Source organism: Dromiciops gliroides, chromosome 4, assembly GCF_019393635.1.
Source record: "Dromiciops gliroides isolate mDroGli1 chromosome 4, mDroGli1.pri, whole genome shotgun sequence".
Classification (NCBI taxonomy): Eukaryota; Metazoa; Chordata; class Mammalia; order Microbiotheria; family Microbiotheriidae; genus Dromiciops; species Dromiciops gliroides.
In genome coordinates, this window is record NC_057864.1 from 215,864,031 (window position 1) to 215,883,792 (window position 19,762).

The following is a 19,762-nucleotide window of genomic DNA, read 5'->3' on the forward strand; positions in this document are numbered from 1 at the left end:
AAACAAAGTGCAGTTGGTATGAGAGGTAGAGCAAAAGGGCATTTTGTTAATCTGAGGATAAACAAGGAGCTCAATGGAGCTGTTGGCACTCTGGCACCGACAATTTTGTTTGCACGCTGCTTCTGCTGAGAAAAAAAAAATTTAAACACATTTTACTCTTTGGAAGGTGGAAAATGGCATATACGCGGGAAAGGAGATGAAAGGTTGCCTGAGTCTACCTTGGAGTGGTGGGTAGGGAAAAGAAATAGCAAATCAAACATTCTCTTCCTTTAGGTCAACTGCTCAGGTGGTACCAAGAGTTTACTTCTGAGCTCATGGAGCACGAGTCCCCTACGGTGAGTAGAGGGAATAGCCCAGCAAGCAAAACATCAAATGCCCTTTACTAGAGCCATGCTCTCCAGAAGGCAAGCTCTCCGATTCCATCCAACCTGAAGAATCAAAGCAATAGGGAACCCAGGACTTGGTCTCCTACACCCCAACCCCAACCCTTACAAATACACACACTCTGTCTCAGATTTATATTCATACCAGCTAGCCCCTTTCTTGCTTGCTTGGAGAGGGAAAAAGAATACTTTAAAACAAACAAACATCAATACCAAGTTATTCCACCAGGCCGTCAGGTCATTAACCATTCCCTCTCACAATATTATCTCCAAGGAGTTATCCAGAGAAGAGAAATAAAGCCAGTGGACTGGAAACAGTGATTCACTGAGGGAAAAGAGAAAAACAGCTCTCTATATATCATGCTGCTGTTACACATCTCCATGCACGTCCTCTGTGAAAGAGTAGGTTCTCTTCAAGAGTTTATGTGGTCAAAAAATTGCATCACACTGCAGCCAGCCAGCCGGGTGATGTGCCACTGTTCCACCCTTGGCTATGATGGGGGTCCATGGTTAATAAACATGCATAGTCCATCACTATGCCTACATTTGAAGCCTTTGCAACTTGCTTAGATGCTATCAGAGATCGTGCATTTATGGACTAGCCTCTGAGAAGCCAGGGTCACAACTCCATGCCACGATGAGGCATCAGAAGTGTTTTGTGGAGGTATTTCTAGATATGCAGCAATCTCTTCTGCTACATGCCCAATACCAAAGTCTGGTCACTGACAAAACAGGAAAACTCAAAAAAGTCACTGAAGCCCAACTCAATGCAATAAATAAAACTTTTATTCAAACAATTTACTCCAGTACAGGGCACGTTTCTCTTCATATTAAAAAAAAAAAAAAGGAAAAAGGAAAAGAAAAAGGGGGAAAAAGATTTTTCAGTACTTTACAATCTTCATACAAGTTTTGCTATTTTGTGTATACATTCAATCCACTGAGCATAAAATCCCCTGGATTTAAGATCTTTTAGCAACATCATCGCCCCAACACGGAGGGTTCTTAGTACACAGGTCCGTGTTCTGCCTTCCCCCTCCCCCCGCCCCTTTTAACACAAAACAAGAACCCCTCTCTTGCTTTCTGTCTCTACATAGCATGTGTATTGCCAACAACATCCTAGTCATCAGGTAGGTAGGAGGTTTTAAAATCACACCGGAAAAGGAAGTGTCTACAGCTTCACAATGAAGGCTTTCACCAACACGGAAAGGGTAAAGTGGGGCTGTTGGCCCTTCACTCACTTCCCAGACAGAATTCAGTGGGTGAAGAAACAATACCAGTAGCCATTGAGTCCCATGTGTTTGTTTCTAAAGTGACCAAGACATACAAAAAGATGGACAGCATTTAGGAAAGAATGCAACAGGAGACTGCCTGCTTACCCCACCCCTCCCTATAAAGGGATAGCCTGGGGCCCAGGTCTTTAAAGCAGCCTTGCAAACAGCCACTAGCCCAGGGAAATGAGGTCCAATCATTTAATGTCATTTGTGTTACCACACCCCTATAAGGAAGGAGGGCTGGCACTTGGTAGGGACTAATCTGCAAAGCTGGTTTAAGGAATAATTCCAAAAGGAAGGAGGAAAAAAATATATATATCTATACCTATAATCTTTATCTATCTATCCCTATAGGTAAGATAGATAGATCGATCAATCGATCAAGGTCTTTGGAATTCTCTTTAGTCAGGTGCATATTCCTTCCCCAGCCCCTACCCAGGTGCGCTAAAGTGAGGTAACAATACCCTGCTACAAAAAAGATATATATATATACATATATATTTTATGTACACTTATAAAACAACTTCATTGAGAAAGACGCTTTTGATCGACCCCTTGGGCTGGGTCCTAAGCAGATGGGCACGAAGTCCCAAACTCTCCTTCACAGAGAGCCAGCCGGCTTTGCTAGTGGGCCAAAAGCCTGACAATTCACTTTTCTATATGCCACCCATGGGCAAAGGGAATAAAGGGATGGGTTGGGGGGTGGGGGTGGAGATTGCATTTCAAGCCTGCCTTCAAAGAGAAAGACCTCAGTCTCTCTAGAGCCTATTTAGTCTGCTTTCTCTTTACTAATAAAGAAACTGGGCTGTAAACCCAGTGAAAGTCATATTGAAAAAAAATAACAGTACGTACACCATAGTCCATGCATATTGGGTTTGGATGTGTTTTGTGTGGTGGTGTGTATGAGTGTGTTTGCATTTGGGGGTGCCATGGAGGGAGTCCTTTATCTGCCGAGGAGGGTTTTTTTGTTTGTTTTTTGGGTTTTTTTGTTTTTTGTTTTGCCTTCAGACTCTAAACATGGCTCGGGAAAGAGCTTTAGAAAAGGGATAGTGCATCGTCAACATCCAAAAGTATGCGGGGAGAAGGAGGCAGCAGAAAGGTTGTAGACACTGCATCCAAGCTGCCGCTCCCCAGGGGAGCAGCCCCCAGTGGGCAGTTTGTACTCTGAAAGGCTTTGGACCAGAGTTGGAGGCAGGGCAGGGACGAAGAATAAAGAAACAGAGATGAAGCAGCACCATGGATCCTTGATGATCACAGAGTTTAAAATGTCACCAACCAAAAGGCAAGGGTCGGGGGAAGTCTACCCAAGAACAAACCGATGAGTTGAAGAAGGGGGAAAAGAAAAAGGGAGAGACCAAAGAAATCAAAAAAATCAAGGCAGGGGAGGACAGGGGAGGGGAAAGAGAAGCAGAAAATCTCTTCAAAGCAGCAGGTGCCATTTCTAGTCAAGGGGTCCTCACACTGTTGAGACCAGAGTCCCACTGCCACTGTGAAACAGAAAAGTACAGAGCTGCCAGACGGAACACTTCATGGTGTAGCCAAAGGAAAACAGACCCTGCTCCTCCCCATCCCGGCACCCCAGGCACGCAGGTCTGCCCCACCCTTCCCATGCAATATCTCTTTTCTGAAGCTCCGGGGGCCATCCCTCCCTGGCCGGCCTCGATGGATCATGACTTAGGTTCTTTAGGGACCCCCACTCCCAGGAAGGAAGGATGGGAGAAGGCAGCAGCACTAACTATAGTAGGGGACACTAGCTACTGAACCTCAGGTGAAGTCTATTTGCTGCCTTTTTAGGTTGACCATGGGTCCAAAGCTTAGAGCTAGCAAAATGCCCTGCACCCTTCAAGTGGGGAGGGAGGCATCTCTGTCAGGTGAGCCAAGCTTGCCTAAAAGTCACAGGAAATCCCAGTGCTGTATAATCAGGCCTGCCTCACGTAGAGAGATTTTTCATCCTTTCAGATAGGGGTTGGAACTTTCCAGTTCTAAGATTCTAGGACAAGAAATGGAGGCCCCTTTTCTTGGCTCACCTCTGGAGGGTGGGGGACAAGGGACTGGGGTGTCACATGAAAGGTGAAAGGACAGAGTTTCAAGTGTCTGATAATTAGTGAGATGGGTGTGGGACCCTAACATCCTCTGCTGAATGCCCAGCTCAATCTACAAACATGCTGGCTCAGGAGAAGCCTCTAGTTGTTTGCTGTAGTGATCTCAAATTTCCATCAAGGGTCAACTTGTGACCCTTTTGGCTGTCATAAACAAAGGGAGAAGATAATGATGGGGATGGAATCTTCCACCCTATCCCATCATCACCAGGACAACTGTATATGAATATGAAAGGGTAATGTACACTTTCTAATTTGGGTAAAGGAGGGAGCAACAGGGTTAGAGAAGCTCCTATTTATTGCCCAGAGACCCTAGGGATTTGTCCAGCCAGCTCGGAGGGAAGCTATCTAACTTTGAAAAACAGATCCCCAAAAAAGGGTTCTGAAAATTAGCCAGCGAGAGCACTGACAGAGGAAAGGATCCCTAGAGATCAGTGACTGAGTGATAGCCTCGACATGAGTTCTTCATAAGTGTATTTGTAGGCCCAGATCCCTAATATCAACCCATCAACCATACCCATCAGGTCTCCCTCCCAGTCCTTCCATGGCGCCATCCAGGCATGCCTGTGGGGGTCTTTACAAGCTACAAATGCCCTGCCTTTGAGAACATCCCCCCTCCCAGTTCCCTGGCCAATGAACTCCACATCTTCCTGCGCCTAAAAGTGGCAAGGTTAAGGTATAAAACAAAGAAACAGAAAGCTCTCTTACCTGCTCACGGATCGGGAACCATAGTCATCTAGGCCCTGGGGAAGCAAAGGAATAATCGACACGTCAGTTGCAAGGGTTTTGAGAACTTTCAAGCTAGCACGGCCAATCCTGAGGAAATGCTGTGTTCAATTTACTGCAGACAGAGGAAAAGATAGCTGGGTTCTAGCACTCTTACAGAAAAGAATATGGGATGGGATCTCTGCTCCTGCCTTTTACTACTGATCAATGCAAGTGGGTTTATTTAATTCTTAGGTGGAGGGAGGGAGGTAGCACACCCCAGGAGAAGACCCTTGTAGAATGTGTGAGAAAACATGTGCTGAGACCTAGGGAGAGATGGTGGGGCACTAAGTTACGTATGTGCCAACTGAGGAGGGGGAAGGGGACCAGGGCACCCTCCTGGGCTAAAGTGGCCCAAACTAAATTTTTTTCAGGCATTGGGGAAAAGATTCGGTATTTTCCCCATGGCCATCACCATGCCAAGGGCATTCCCCCTCCCCTTGGCTGCTCCTGAAGACTAGGGCAGGGGCTCCTAACCTCTCTGTTGGGCACTTAGCAGCTGTATAATCTCACAACAGCAGCTCTGAACTAGACCAAGGAATTGCCAATCACCAGAATTGAGGCTTCAGTGTTTTACAGTAAATTTAACTAGAACGTATAATTGTCTCTTCAAGATGCATGCTTTCAGATGGTGGGATGCATGTGAGACACTCAGCCAAGGATGCACAAAAGAACACAAACTTCACCCATCTGAAGGTCCCCTCGGTACTATTGCTGTCACAGTGAAAACTCTCCTAGGAAAAGCTATAGCCTCACACTATAAGCTATAGATTATAGAGAATGGGGCTGGCAAAGTTTACCCCTCTAAGCTTCAGACATTTTCAGAATAAACAAAATGTAAAGGCTGATTTCAGAACTGGTGTCGTTTGAGGCGGGCTGGCTAGAGAGGTTCAGGCAGGGGCAATGAAGCTTATCTCCTCTTCCTACATGTAGTGGCTTCTATAACAGTTAATTGACAGACTTTGGGTCAGGAAGCCAAGTTAGGAGTCAAGAGAAAGAGTGAATTGAACCTCAGTCCAGCCCCTTGGAAGCCAGTCTCGGGAAAAGGACATTGGGGCACACACTAGACCACCTGGTAGGGATATGAAGGTCACCCTGCTTTCAGCTCACAGTTTGCATCAAGGCTCAGATCAGATACTCCCCCAGCGGGCAAGATGAGTTCGGGGTCTACATTTACCTCATCTCAGCACCAGAAGGGAACCTCTCATTTCACATCCAATTTCTGTCCAAGATAACCCACATCTCATCTTTAATCTTGCCGACTAGCTGGTGCAGATCCCAATGTACTTCCCCTAGACTGGTTTCTAAGGGCCTGGGTTCAGGTTGATTTCATTCTCTCTAGACTGCTAACTTGGCTGTAGTTGTCTAGAGGTTAACGAAACACACTAATTTCAATGCTAATGATGGGGTGACTGCTGGTAAGGAACACTCAGGGAACTCAGCTGGATCTGTTTCAGATGTTGCTGGCACCTCTCATATAGAGTCTTGGCCACAAGAGCCACTACAGGGGTTTCTGATGTGGCCTAACACCACATTGCCAAATGGGGTGGATGTAATACTGGCCTGTGGACCCTTCATTTCTTTCTCTTTTTTTTTTGCCAGGCAATGGGGGTTAAGTGACTTGCCCAGGGTCACATAGCTAGTAAGTGTCAAGTGTCCAAGGCCGGATTTGAACTCAGGTACTCCTGAATCCAGGGCTGGTGCTTTATCCACTGTGCCACCTAGCCACCCCTGACCCTTCATTTTTAAGGCCACTAAGAAACCGCAGAAACTCAAGACGTGGGTAAAAATGCAAAACACAGGAATAAGTTAACCAGATGTTGTACAGGTGCCCTTAAAAACTCCCCCAGATAGCAATACTAGCCATAAAGATGAGTGTTTGTTCACAGGTCAGAGGCCTATGGAAGTGCCCTAGAACAGAAAGGTGAGACTAAAGAGCTGTCTTCAGAACATGTGCAGCTTTTTTTCCGTCTCTGTCTTTGGCTCCAGAAGCACAAACTGAAGGGAAGGCATTACTAGTCAGTAATCTAGGTTGGCTGCTATCTCGCCCCAGGAAAAAGAGGTACAGAAGTGCCTGATACAACGACTCTTCCCAATTCATCTACATCCCCCCACAGGATGCTACGGTGGGGCATGCTCCGTACCATCTCTCCTCCAGCTCAGTCTCTTCTGGAGTGGCAGCAGAGAAAGATAACAATATGACAGAGAAGGGAGAAAGAGCAAGGGTATGTCAGTGAGAGCTGGAGACTACAGACATGGGAGCTAAAAAGCAGATGAGTCCTGCACTCCCTCGTATGGGTCCATGCCAACAGGAGCACATAGGTGTCAAGCCCACGGGTGAAGAGAAGTAGGAGCACTGAAGCAGATAATCGGCCCTGACTGCAATCCAAAAGTCAGACAGAAATGATTTGTGTATTATCTGCACCCTGGCTCCCCTTTCATTATAATGAGATGACCAAGACAGAGTCACCCTCTTGGATAATAACAGTCCACGGGCAAGCTGCCTGGCTGTTCTGGGCCCGCAGCCCTGTTTCCTATGGAGAATTCTCTTGCTGCAGGAAGTAGGACTGAGGTCTCTGAACCACCAGGGGCAGCTCCCAAAGCCCAAGGATGAACTGCAATGCAGGTAACCTGACTTGTGTGAACAGACAGGGACTGGAAGGGAGGAAAAAAACAGAAAATTCATGAGCTCTTTTTCTGTTAACATTGCTAGTCCTAAAGCTAATCTTGTTGTTGTTTTCATTGACCTAAAGAGTTTGTCTTGATTCTATAGCAAAGTACAACAAGCAAAGAAGATGTATTGGGGAAAAAAAAGTTGTACATAACTGACTTCTTTCTCCCTACTCCATCACCAAGACCTATTGTTTCTCAGGTCTGTTTCTATTGACCCAATATCGAAGGCCCCCACATGAATTGCACTATCCCTCAAGCACAGGCCTAAGTCCCGGCATATGACAGGGCTCAAAGGAGCATCCCAGAATCACATCTTTCGAGCTTGGAGACTTTAGAGGTCTTATAGTTAAGCCCCGTCATTTTACAAATGAGGAAGCTGAGAAGTTAAGGGACTTGCCCAAAGTCATACAGGCAGAGTCAGAATTCAAACACGAGCCCTCTGACTTTCGATCCCCTCCTCTCAAATTTCATAGCAACCAATGAGCTCTCCTTCCTCTGACAAAGAATTACCAAGTGAGATAACATTTGTAAAGCACGGGGCCTGACACATAATTGGCCCTTTGCTCCCTTCCCACTCCCCCACCCCAGGCTGCATAATAAACAGTACAACACAATGTCAGACTTAATTAGTCTCTCATTTTCTTTATAATATAATATATAGGTTCCAAGTGGCTCCTCTAGGCTGGCCACCTGAGCCTTGGGAAAGGGCTCTTCTCTCCCACACTCCTTTTAAATCCTGCCTTTGCCCACAACCAGGAAACACCAAACCCAAAGGCTCCACTAGCTGGGGCATGACAGCCCTGATGGAAATACAGTGTCTGCCAGGACTCCTGGCTGTTGCCTTAGTATAAGGCTGGGAGTGAGCAGGGAGTGGTTGGCAGAGGCCACTGGCACTGTCTTTAAACGCCTGGCTCTGAGCGGTAAGGAAACCCTGCAACGAACTTTTGGAGAAAAATCTCAGTGACCTGACAGGGGCCCACAGGGAAGCCCTCTTAACATGCACCAAGGGCAAACCTCTTCTGTGTTTGGGGACATATAAGGCATTGGGGGCAGTGAGGGGAGGCACAGTACACTTTTTTGTCAAGGTTTGCTTAACCAAGGCCTTGTGGAGAGGGCAAGGTAGCTTGGACACGGTATAAAGCTGAAGTAAGGTGATCCTACTCCACGCTAGAAGTATTTCGTTGGTTTTTTGTTTTTTGGGGGGGGTTGCGGGTCAATGAGGGTTAAGTGACTTGCCCAGGGTCACACAGCTAGTGTCAAGTATCTGGGGCAGGATTTTAACTCAGATCCTCCTGACTCTAGGGCCGGTGCTCTATCCACTGTGCCACCTAGTTGCCCCCACACTAGTAATATTTCTTTCTTTTTTCTTTTCTTTTTTTTTTAGTGAGGCAATTGGGGTTAAGTGACTTGCCCAGGGTCACACAGCTAGTAAGTGTTAAGTGTCTGAGGCTGGATTTGAACTCAGGTCCTCCTGACTCCAGGGCTGGTGCTTTATCCACTGCACCACCTAGCTGCCCCATACTAGTAATATTTCAAGGGGAGGCAGGAGGAATTTAGCAAATGGAAGGGAAGAGTTTGGGGAATCATAAGGTGTGTTAGTCCAGAGAAAGAAACTGGATTAGTTGTTGGTTTTTTTTAAACCCTTTCTCTATGGATCATTCTCCATGCCTCAGGAGGGACGGCAAGCAAGATGCCCGGTGAAGACCAACCTTGCTCATATTTCAATACTGCTCCCCCCAAAAGGAAGAGGAGGTTCTGAAGCCAATGATCTCCCATCTAGACCCCACCCCACCAAGGGACCTTCATGGCCCACTTCCTGGGCTTTAACCTTCAACCCAGACAAGCCAGAGTCAGGGCATGGGTACTGTTGACAGCACTGTTAGGCTCCCAGGGCTTCTCTGCTGGCCTGGGGGAAGGCCTGTGCTCCGCCCGCGGGTGGGCAGGCCGCTCTCACCTGGGAGAAGGCAGGCACAGCCACGCTGTAGGGTCTTTGCTTGAAGGTGCCGGCCGTCTGGGCAGGGAAGGCCCTGGAAGAGGACACACCATAGTCTGGGGGCGGGATGGCCAGATCATCTTTGTCCAGGAGATTGCCCGTGCTGCTGCTCTTTCCTTGTTGCAGGCTATCAGGAAACAGAGGAACGCGGGGCAAGTGAAGGTCATACTCTGCTCTCCAGGTAACAGGTTCAGGTCATCTACCCCAACTCCCACCACTGCTCCAGCAGGCAGGATGACTTCAGGGGACCACAACCACCTCACCTCAGCCCTATTTTCACATCCATTTTCTGTCCAAACTAGCCACCCCATCCTATTATTTCGGGGTATTTTTTTGGAGGCAGAGTCAAATGACTTGCCCAGGGTCACACAACCAGTAAGTGTCTAAGGCTGGATTCGAACTCAGGTCCTCCTGACTGCAGGGTTGGTGCTCTATCCACTGTGCCACCTAGCTGCTCCCCCATCCTGTTATTTTGTAAGAAGTTGACCCCCACCTCAAAGAAAAGCAGGAATAAAAATGCACCTCCTGTCTCTTTCTGTTGAGGTGGGGGACTACGGGTATAGAATATTGCATACACTGTCAGACATGATTAATGTATTCATTCATTTTGCTAAAATGCTTTTTTTCTCTTTGTATCTTTATTTTAAAGTTCTTTTAAAAATCATTATTATAAGAGATGGCTCACTGGGGAGGGGGAAGGAGAAGGATGTTGTTGGAAATGTAAGGTTGTGTAAAAACAAAAGCTAGTAAAGGGGGAAAAAAAAGCTGATCCTAGGTTACGGCTGAAGCCCAAATTAAGTTGCTGATTCAGTTGCCAAACATTTTGTCAAATTCCCATCTGGGACATTTTAATCTGTATAGACAAACCCTAAACAACCAGATACTTTGGAGTCTGTGACCAGGCTTTCTTTCCAAGTCAAGACCAGAAGCTGATCTCAAAGGGAGAGCTTGGAAGAAACAAAGAATGTTTTTTGCATTGTTTTAAGGGAAAAAAATCTTTTCTTTTCTACTTTTAGCCAGCTTAAAAGTTTACCAGGGTGCTCCCCTTTAATAGCACTGTTAAAGCACTCCAAAATTTCAATGTGGAATCCCATCCCTTCCCATTAACTTCGCAGCACCAACCAACAGTAATCTTTGGCAGCTGGTGGCAAAGTAGACAGAGCATTGGGCCTGGAGTAGGGAAGACCTGAGTTCAAATCCAGCCTCGGATACTTACTAGCTGTGTGACCCTGGGCAAGTCACTTCAACTCTGCCTCACTTTCCTCAGCTCTAAAATGGGGGTAATAACAGCACCTACCCAGAAGGATTGTTGTGAGGATCATGAGATGATATTTGTAAAGCTCTTCACACAGTCATAGCAGGTGCCGCTTATTTCTTTCCCCCTTCCCTTCCCCATGAGACCTATAAAGACAGGCAACACTACTCCATCGCCAGGTCCACGGTGGGCTCATGTATCTGTTACAATGTGGGGACCTCCCATCACTCCTACAATGGACTGAAGGAGCAGCTGCTCTACTCCTCTCCCCTCCCCAGGTCAGAGCATGCACCTGGTGTGGTGGACAGAGCCTGGAGCAGGCAGGAAGAGAATACAGCAGTCAGGCCTGCTGCCCTTAGGACGAGCCACCACCCCACCCCATGCCCAAGAATCTCTCACTTGCCTTTCTCCTCCCTGCCATCCTTTCTCTCTTCTCTTGCCCCCATAGCATCTATTTCTCCTGTCCACAAGCCATGTCCCTGCCCCTTCCCAGAGAGGCAGCTGCCCCACCTCTTGATTTACCAGCCAGCCCTCTCATGTGCCCACAGCTCTGAGGGTGTGGGGGATGGGGCTGCCCATACAAGCTCCAGTCCTCCCTTCTTTCTGAGTCTGAGAGATCAGTTTCCAAGGTCACACAGGACCCTGACTGCTGAGGTGGGGGCGGGAGAGTCTCAAGAAGGGGAGAAGAGCAAAACTCATGTATTTGATTGGTTTGGCTGATCCCATGTGCCATAGCTACGGAGTCCAATGTGTCCTACGCCTTTGTTAACCCCATTCACAAGCAATGGCTTCTTCAGCTGAGGAGGCAATATGGCACAGACCAGCTGCCAGAGGACCTGGGTTCAAATTCAGCTAGTGCTTCACCTATAAGGATCTCAGCATCCTCATCTTTAAAACGAGGGGCGTGGATCCAATGGCATCTAAGGTCCCTTCTAGCTCTAAATCTAAGGTAATAATACTAACAGCTAACATTTATATTATAGTACTAGGAACAATGCTCAGCCCTTTACAGTAATGACCTCATTTGAGTCTTACAAGAACCCTGGGGAAAAGGTGCTCTTATATCATCCCAATTTTACAGATGAGGAAACTGAGGCAAACAGAGAATAAGTGACTTATGCAGGATCAGAGAGCAGGGTCCGAGGCTTCCCGACTTCGGGTCCAGCCCCCTGTGCACTGTGTCACCTAGCTGCCTCCTCTGCTTCTTGTTGAACACTAGGTTCTAGGTCCTATTTGGCCAGGGGAGGGGAGGGGGGAGGGGGGGAGGGGGGGAGTTGTATAGGGGGCTTAAGCCTTGACCTCATCCATGGGATGGGGCCAAAACACTGAACTGAAGGACGATTCATTCATCTTGACCACAGCACGAATGCTATTGCCTCCAAACCCATTCCAGGCCCAAGGTTTGGGGCTTACCTCATGTGCAATCTGTCACTGACTTCACTGTCCAAGACCCGGGTATAGGAGAAAGGAAACCAGCCCCTCCTGGAACAGAATGACACAACAGTAAGAAAAAGTGTCCTGGGCGTCCTCACCTCAAGTGAGATCCATACACTAGGTGGGAAAACTCTTCCCAAGGACACCCAAACCACTTACTAGCCTTCCAGCCAAAACATACAGGGGGTTTGAAGCAGACAGGGAACTTGGAAATTAAAACATTTTAGTCCTGCTACCATCGGGCCACGGTAATTTTCAGCGCCCAGGTCTCTCCCTTGACTTACAAAATGGGGATTTTGTCTGTTTCCGACCCATCTCTGTTTTCTTCCCCTTTCACCCCGACTCCATCCCTTTTCACAGGTAGGTTTAACACATGGGAAGTATTCAGATCTGTCTATGAAATGGCCAGCTGAGTTCCTGCCGAGAAGAGCAGGCAGCATGACCTCTGTGACCATGGCAGAACGAGGGGGGCCGGGGCTGAGAGGCTGGCTGCACACTTGTGGGTCAGCTGGCCACGATCCCATCTCTGAGGATGGTCTCTGCCACAGGAACTGCCAAGCCAGGGCCATCTGCAGAGCTTTCATTTCTGGAAGCAGGCCACCCACAGGGATGGCTCCGTGCCCCAACGAGGGAAAGGGACGTGTTCAGTGCCGTGGTATCGCCTGCACCCTGGGGGGCCTTGGCAGTGAGCACACATTGAATCCCAAATTATCCCCAGAACTAAACACAGAAAGGGCAGGCTATAAAGAGGCCCAGGGACCAGGGCAGGTCTCTCCCAGAGATCTCTCTGATCTTAAAACATCATTCCCCACCCCCCCAACTTGGCTCTAAGGTAACCAAGATCAAAGAGGGAGTCTCCAACCCAAGGGCAGAAGCAAGCTAGTTGTAGCTTATATGTTATACAGTCATCAGTCTGCAGTTGTCCCTCCCCTCTGCTGTCTTGTCCAAAGCCATCATGTCCTGGTTTAGGGTGGGTTGCAAATTCATAGAGACAGAATTTAGGAAGCCAATTTTGGAGCCGAGAATAGGACTCAGTTTGTCTCTCTCCCATCTTGGACTGGCAAAGATACCCCAGGAAAGAAGCAAGGTGGAGGGACGATGATGGCAACTGGAGAAACTGAGGAACTGCCTAACATTCAGGTAGGGGGATTCCTATTGGCCAAATCAGGAGACAAGAGAAGGCAACAGCAGGGACAAAGCACCAGGAGCTCTCACATTTTAGTTTTCTCACTCTCGCCGTAGTGCCAGCCATCCCGGGCCTCGGGGACGAGCAGGGTGATGAGATCTCCCTCTTTGAAGCTCAGAAGGGTGCTGTTGTCACCAGCAGCGTGAGAGAAGATGGCCTGTACCCTCATTCGGCCGTTTCGCTCCAGACCAGCTGCCATAGAGCTAGATCGAGGAAGAGTTTTGTTCTCGGCTGGCCAAAATAACAGAGAACAAGAGGTCAGAGCCCCTGCCTTGGACAGAATTAATGAGGGTTGTGAGAGAGGGTGAGAGAAAGCCCACAACCAGCTCAGGGCCAACTCACACTGATGATTTTGTAAAAAGCCCTGATGAGTGTCGCGCTGGATAGGCATTCAATTGGCAGCCTCTAGGTGAGCAATTTCTGATCTAATTACAACAGGCTTAAGAGGTAATGTGGTGAAGTGTAAAACACATGGAACCCTGGGCTGGGGATCAAAAGATCTGGGGGCTCCAGGCCCAGCTCAGTCACTTAATATTTCTATGACCTTGAGCAGACGACTTGTCCATCTATAAAGTGCTTTGTAAACCCCAAACTGCAATTTATACATAAATGCTAGTTTTTATGGTGGTGTTGTTATTTATTACTTGTTACCATCTCTATACACAAAGTGGTATTATATAAGTACGACCTACCATTGTTATTGTGAGTGCCCAGAAGCTAATCATCTGTGCCCAGTCAACCTCACTGGTTCATGGTGAGGATCAAGTGATTCCGTATAAGAAAAAGACTTATGTCCTCGCTTCTCACTTCCTGCCTGACTGCACAACTCTGGGCCCACTCTGACTTCTCCCACTATGCTCCCTAAGTTGGGTACCCCTGCCCCCACCTTTGTGGTTTTTCCACTTCCTTTTCCTGTGGCCTTTCCCTATTAGATTGTTAACTCCCTGAAGACAGGGAAGTGTCTTTCTTTTTTCATATTTGGATCCCCAATGCTTAGCAGAGTGCCTGGGCCATTTAGTTGTTCAGTCTTTTCAGTCATGTTTGACTCTCCATGAACCCATTTCTGGTTTTCTTGGCAAAGATACTGGAGAGGCTTGCCATTTTCTTCCTCAGCTCATTTTACAGGTGAGGAAACTGAGGCAAATCAGGTTAAGTGACTTGCCCAGGACCACATAGCTTGTAAGTAAGGCCAGATTCAAACTCAGGAAGATGAGTCCCCAGGCCAGGTGCTTTATCCATTGCACCACCTAGCTGTCCTAGGTGTCTGGTATCTAGTAGGTGCTTAATAAATGTTTATTGACTAGTTAGATCATTTGATAAGAAAGCAATTTTAATACCCAAGCTGCCTTCCCCACCTAGATGGGCACTGCTTAAAAAAATACAGAAGAGAGCCCCTGCCCACTAGGGGTTGTTATTCCAAAGGCAGCCAACTAGGGAGCACCCACAATTCCATCAAGTACAGCCCTCATCAGCAATGACTTGTTCTCAAGTCTCATGAAAGACATCCTGGCATCAGATTACCTGCTGTCTAGGGGAGGGGGGAGGGAGGGGAGGGAGGGAGAAAAATCTGAAATTGTAAAGCTTGTATAAACAAAAGTTGAGAACTATCTTTACATGTAACGAAAAAAATAAAATACCTTATATATTAAAAAAAAAAAAAAGAAAGACATCCTGGCAAAAATTCAGATCACATTAAACTAGCAGTTCCCCACCCGCATCCCCTTCATGCCAGAGCCACATTATGCACACGTTATGCCTCTGGTGGCATATTATACCCTGAAAGGGCTCTGCTAAGTCCTCTGCTAAGAGACAAGGACATTTCTGAGATAAGGGAGCATGTGGTTTCCCATCCCCCAGCAGGGTGGAGGTGAACAGTCCCTAAGTGATGGGCTAAGTCCTGGGATGGGGGACAGGGGGCGTGCTGAGCTCAGCCAACACTCCTGTAGCAGTGAGGCACCCCTTACTGGTTGCGTAGCTGTTTTTCGGGGCAACGCTCTTGCGCACGGGGAGCGTGTTTGAGTAGGAGTCGCTCATCTTGTTCTGGGTCTGAGGAGGAGACAGGGATTTGGGCTGGGCCGGCTTCCTGTCAGACCAGTGGTTGTAGTCTTCACTGTCTGGACCCGAGACCCCATTCATTACAGGCACGTTCTCCTGGGCCGACATACGCTGTGGAGGAAAAGACAGACAGCAAAGCCTGAAAGATTTCTCTGTTTCCAACATGGGGCTCCAAGAATAAGGAAAAGCTTTTTAAAATCTGTCTCCTCAAGACCACACTTGCCTCCTTCCACTTCCAAGAGCCTTTCCCTTCAGACTCCAAAACCCTCCTTTGCAGGACTCCTTTTGGCATTCAACTACAAACACTGGTCTGGGAGTTAGGAGCCCTGGTCCTGCCTGCCCAACAGGGTCACTATTTGCTCTGAGTGACCCGTAGTCTCCCTGGGCAGTCCTTTTCCTAGTGTAAAATGGAAGCAATAATACTTGCTCCAAGGAGAGAATCTCCGTGGAAAGGTTCTCAAAAGGGAAGGCTCCCTACGAGGACAACAAGGGTGTCATCAATCCCGTTAATAAACACTTCAGTCATACACAGTGCAGGGCGGACTTACCCCCACAAATGGGGCTAGCTCTGGGGGCACTGGAAGTGGTTTGGCACCAGGAATGGGATCTGAGATGACTAGGTTGGACTTGGAAGCAGACAGGGAGCTGGGCATGACTGTGCCGTTGCTGCTGGCGGCCATCTGTTGCATCAGTTGGATGGCCCGATCGGGGATCTTGTTGGGGTCGGCGCAGGACTGCTGCCACAACGGGAGCTTCTGAGTTAGCATGTCCTTCCCCTGAAACCAGAAAAACGGGGGAGGTGTGTGTCAATGCCCAACTAGCCGGGGGGCCGCCTGCAAACAAAGCACACCCCACCGGACCATCCCGCAAACTGCAAACAAAGCACATCCCACAAAAGCCGATGACCAACATGCTCTTCTTCCCTCTGAGCACTGTTGCGTGTTGAGAGAGCGGGCCTCACCCAAGGAAGGAAGGAACCGCAAACAGTTGAGTCTTAGTCACCAGCTGCCACCATAGCCAGAGTCAGACAGACACACAACTTCCTTAACTGAATCTCTCTGCCCAGAGGAGATTGGACATGGAGGGAACTGGCCAGTCCAACCAAGAATGTCTGTCATGGGAGGGACTCGAATTCTCAGTCCCAGAATGCAGCATTCATTAGCTCAGTGTCAGAGAACAGAGGAGCAGGCCCTAGGCTGATATCACTAGTATAGACAAGTCACCCAAATGGAGGAGAGAAGATGGCAGGTCTAAATGCCCCAAAATATAGAGGCTGCAGGGACTGAAGCTTGAAAGGAAGGTGGAAAAGAAAAAAAGAGAACAGAGATCATTTGGGGCAGGAGGAAGATGCATGATTCCTCCCCGTCCCATCATTGCTAGCTCTTATAATGGCCAGATTGTGGTGTTTGAGGACATGGCTGTAGCTGAGGCAGTGGTCAAGACACGGTTTCTTGCCTATTCCACCCGAGTCCTACCGATTAATGTTGCTACTGTTCAGATCTGGGCCTGAGAGCCCAGAGCGATGCCAGTCATCTGGCTTCTTTGTCTCTGATGTATCACAAAAGGCTCTTCCCCCAACCTATCATCAAGAGAGAGGAAAGCTAAACAATCAGACATGGTGGATCTGACTGAAAGTTTAAAGGTAGAGCGAATGAACCTGCTGCAGGCCGTGGGGTTGCTAGGGACAGAAGCTCCCAGTCCAGCTCACAAAGCTCTAATAATCCCTCTCCAGAATATGGGGGGTCGGGGGAGGCAGGCAAACAGGCAAGCATGCCCAGTGCCTGGTGAATGGAATGCCAATGGACACGGGCTGCTAAGAGACTGGACATTCCCCCCTCCATCAGAAAGAACTAGCTTCAGCCCAAGAGGGTGACAGAATATATTGGGATAGGGCTGTGAGTGATGTGTCCAGAAGGCACAGATGTCACAGAAATAACAACCACGATTTGTTAGATACTGGAGGAAATAAACAGTTTATGTAAAACGTGCCAATGTGCTCTGCCTACTGGGGCCAAGAGCCACGCTAGCAAAGATAGAAGCTGCCCGCCTGTGTGTCAGCTTAGGCTCTTAGATAAAATCAGTCTTCAGATACATCTAAGGAGAGGTGTAGGGTACAGGTCACACGTTAATCTATTTGCCTGAATTCAGTATGTTCTTCTAACCACCTATTTTCTAAGTCAGTGGTGGGGCAGCGAGCATGAAGAACAGAAAGACATGTCGGTAATGGGCATAGCCTGCTAGCGGCCTGTACTTGGAGGAATGCAGGGTTTCCATAGAAGTTACAGTGTTAGGAAGAATACAACACATGGATTTTACCTCCTTGGCTTTCCAACTGAGCCAAATGGGATTTGAGTAAGTTTTGATTTTTGGCATGGGGAGCTAAGTTGCCAAGCTTTGGGGCATGCCTGTCCCAGCTTGAGTCCCAGCCCAATACTTAACTTTCTCCAGCTCTGATAAGCTGCCTTCCTCTTCTCCTTCCTTCCCTCTATCCCTCCTGACTGCAGTGAGTGCCTAGCAACCTGTTACTTACTCAGCAGCTGCATCCCTTGAACTACCCTTACCATCTGGAAGCCATCCAATTTCCCAGCAGGGAAGTTTAAATTCATTGCTGGAAAAACTCTGGTTTTCCTGGACACTAAGAACATGATGTCTTAGGGTACTGACACTGGGGCTACTCTGAAAACAATCAGCAACGAAAATAATCTTCTGAATTTCCCATTAGAAGGGGCTTTGGGCCTGGGACAGAGAAAGTACCTAGACTGTGAGGCTCCATAAAGACAAAGGCCAAAATTTCCTCTGATCTTTGTAGTTAGGCAGAACGCAAAGCACTTGCACTGGATAGTTATCCAGTGCCTAATGCAGTGGTCTCTATAAATTATAAATCCGAACTCAGGCTCTCCTGACTCCAGAGGTGGCACACTAGAGTACCAACTCTGAAGTCAGGAGAGCCCGAGTTCAAATCTGACCTAAGACACTTACTAGTTGTGTGATGCTGGGCAAGTCACTTAACCCTGATTGCCTCAAAAAAAAAATTATAAGTCCTTAAATAAATGGATAAAAATAAAAACAAATGGATAAAATAAAAGTAGAGAGATTGTCTCAGATGCCGAGCCAGTTCAAGTCCCACCCCTGACCTGTGCTGGTTGTTTAACTTCTCGGTGCTCTGGGCACTTAAGACTAAGTTGGGGGGGGGGAGGGGGGGTCAGCTACGTGGTGCAGTGGATAGAGCACCAGCCCTAAATTCAGGAGGACCTGAGTTCAAATCCAGACTCAGACACTTGACACTTACTGGCTGTGTGACCCTGGGCAAGTCACTTAACCCCAATTGCCTCACCAAAAAAAAAAAAAAAAGAAAGAAAGAAAGAAAGAAAATTCAAAAGACTAAGTTGCAGAGAAGTCGCCAGTTTCTACCCCTGAGATTTCTCTATACCAATGAAATCACAAGTCCAATACCTATCCCAGAAATCCCAGACTGCTGAATGAATGACTAAGTGAATGAATGCTCTCCCCTCATCACCGCCAGTAGATACCACACGTATCCACAGAAGAAAATACTTCAGTTACCAACTGAGGTTTATTTTTTTTAAATTTTTTTATTTTAAGGATCAGTCCTTCTCTCTCTTGTGTAAGTTACATGTAACATATGCTAGGGATTGACTCAGCATAGATTGTTCAAGAATCAGTCTGACTCATCGGTGCTCATCTGTTACAGCCTCGTCCCTGTTTGGCAGGCATATATTAAATGCCACTTAGAGTCCAAAGTCACAGAAACTCTGAGCAAAACCAGGAGACATGGCAGTTCTCTAGATTCCTGGGGCTTATATGTGTATGGGGGGGGGGTGTGAGGGGAATCTGAGCATTTCCCATAAGATTCTTAAAAATCCATTCAATTAAGGCCTTTTTTTTTTTGGTGGGGCAATGAGGGTTAAGTGACTTGCCCAGGGTCACACAGCTAGTACCTGTCAAGTATCTCTGTCTGGATTTGAACTCAGGTCTTCCTGAATCCAGGGCCGGTGCTTTAGCGACTATGCCACCTGCTGCCCCTCAATTAAGCTCTTTTTTTTTTTTTTTTTGCAGGGCAATGAGGGTTAAGTGACTTGTCCTGGGTCACACAGCTAGTAAGTGTCAAGTGTCTGGGGCTGGATTTTAACTCATGAACTCCTGAATCCAGGACCAGTGCTTTATCCACTGCTCCACCTAGCTGCCCCTCCCCTCAATTAAGTTCTACAGGCATTATTTATTTATTTTTTTTTTTTTAGTGAGGCAATTGGGGTTAAGTGACTTGCCCAGGGTCACACAGCTAGTAAGTGTGTGTTAAGTGTCTGAGGCCGGATTTGAACTCAGGTACTCCTGACTCCAGGGCCGGTGCTCTATCCACTGCGCCACCTAGCTGCCCCCTCTACAGTGCCTGCTTTGTTAGTTAGTGCACCTGTTGGCTGCTGAGGAGACATGGAAACAGACCCTGCCTTCAAAGAGCTACAGTTCTCCTGGGGGATGGGGAGGGGAAGGAGTCTAATTCTATGTACACAGCTTAAGTATATCCAGGATAACTTGAGGACAGACTGAGAGCACTAACAGATGGGAAGGAGGTGGCACCTGGGCACTGCGCCTTCAGAGAAGATAAGAATTCTAAAGGCTAAAAGGAAAG

The 19,762-nt window shown here is 47.7% G+C and overlaps 1 protein-coding gene across 3 annotated transcripts in view; it reads right to left on the bottom strand.

Annotated features, from left to right (window-relative positions):
- BAIAP2 (BAR/IMD domain containing adaptor protein 2) overlaps positions 1-19,762 on the bottom strand; it is a 179,295-nt gene that overhangs the window by 12,383 nt on the left and 147,150 nt on the right. For 2 of the 3 annotated variants that reach the window (XM_044001249.1, XM_044001247.1), the window contains exons 8-13: positions 15,663-15,890; positions 15,024-15,225; positions 13,089-13,290; positions 11,853-11,921; positions 9,146-9,311; positions 4,462-4,496 (exon numbers count right to left, since the gene is read on the bottom strand). In XM_044001249.1, the coding sequence (XP_043857184.1) occupies positions 4,462-4,496; positions 9,146-9,311; positions 11,853-11,921; positions 13,089-13,290; positions 15,024-15,225; positions 15,663-15,890 (902 nt within the window). Of the gene's footprint in view, positions 1-1,147; positions 3,142-4,461; positions 4,497-9,145; positions 9,312-11,852; positions 11,922-13,088; positions 13,291-15,023; positions 15,226-15,662; positions 15,891-19,762 lie in introns of those variants that run through there. The other variant, XM_044001248.1, reaches the window with a different exon arrangement.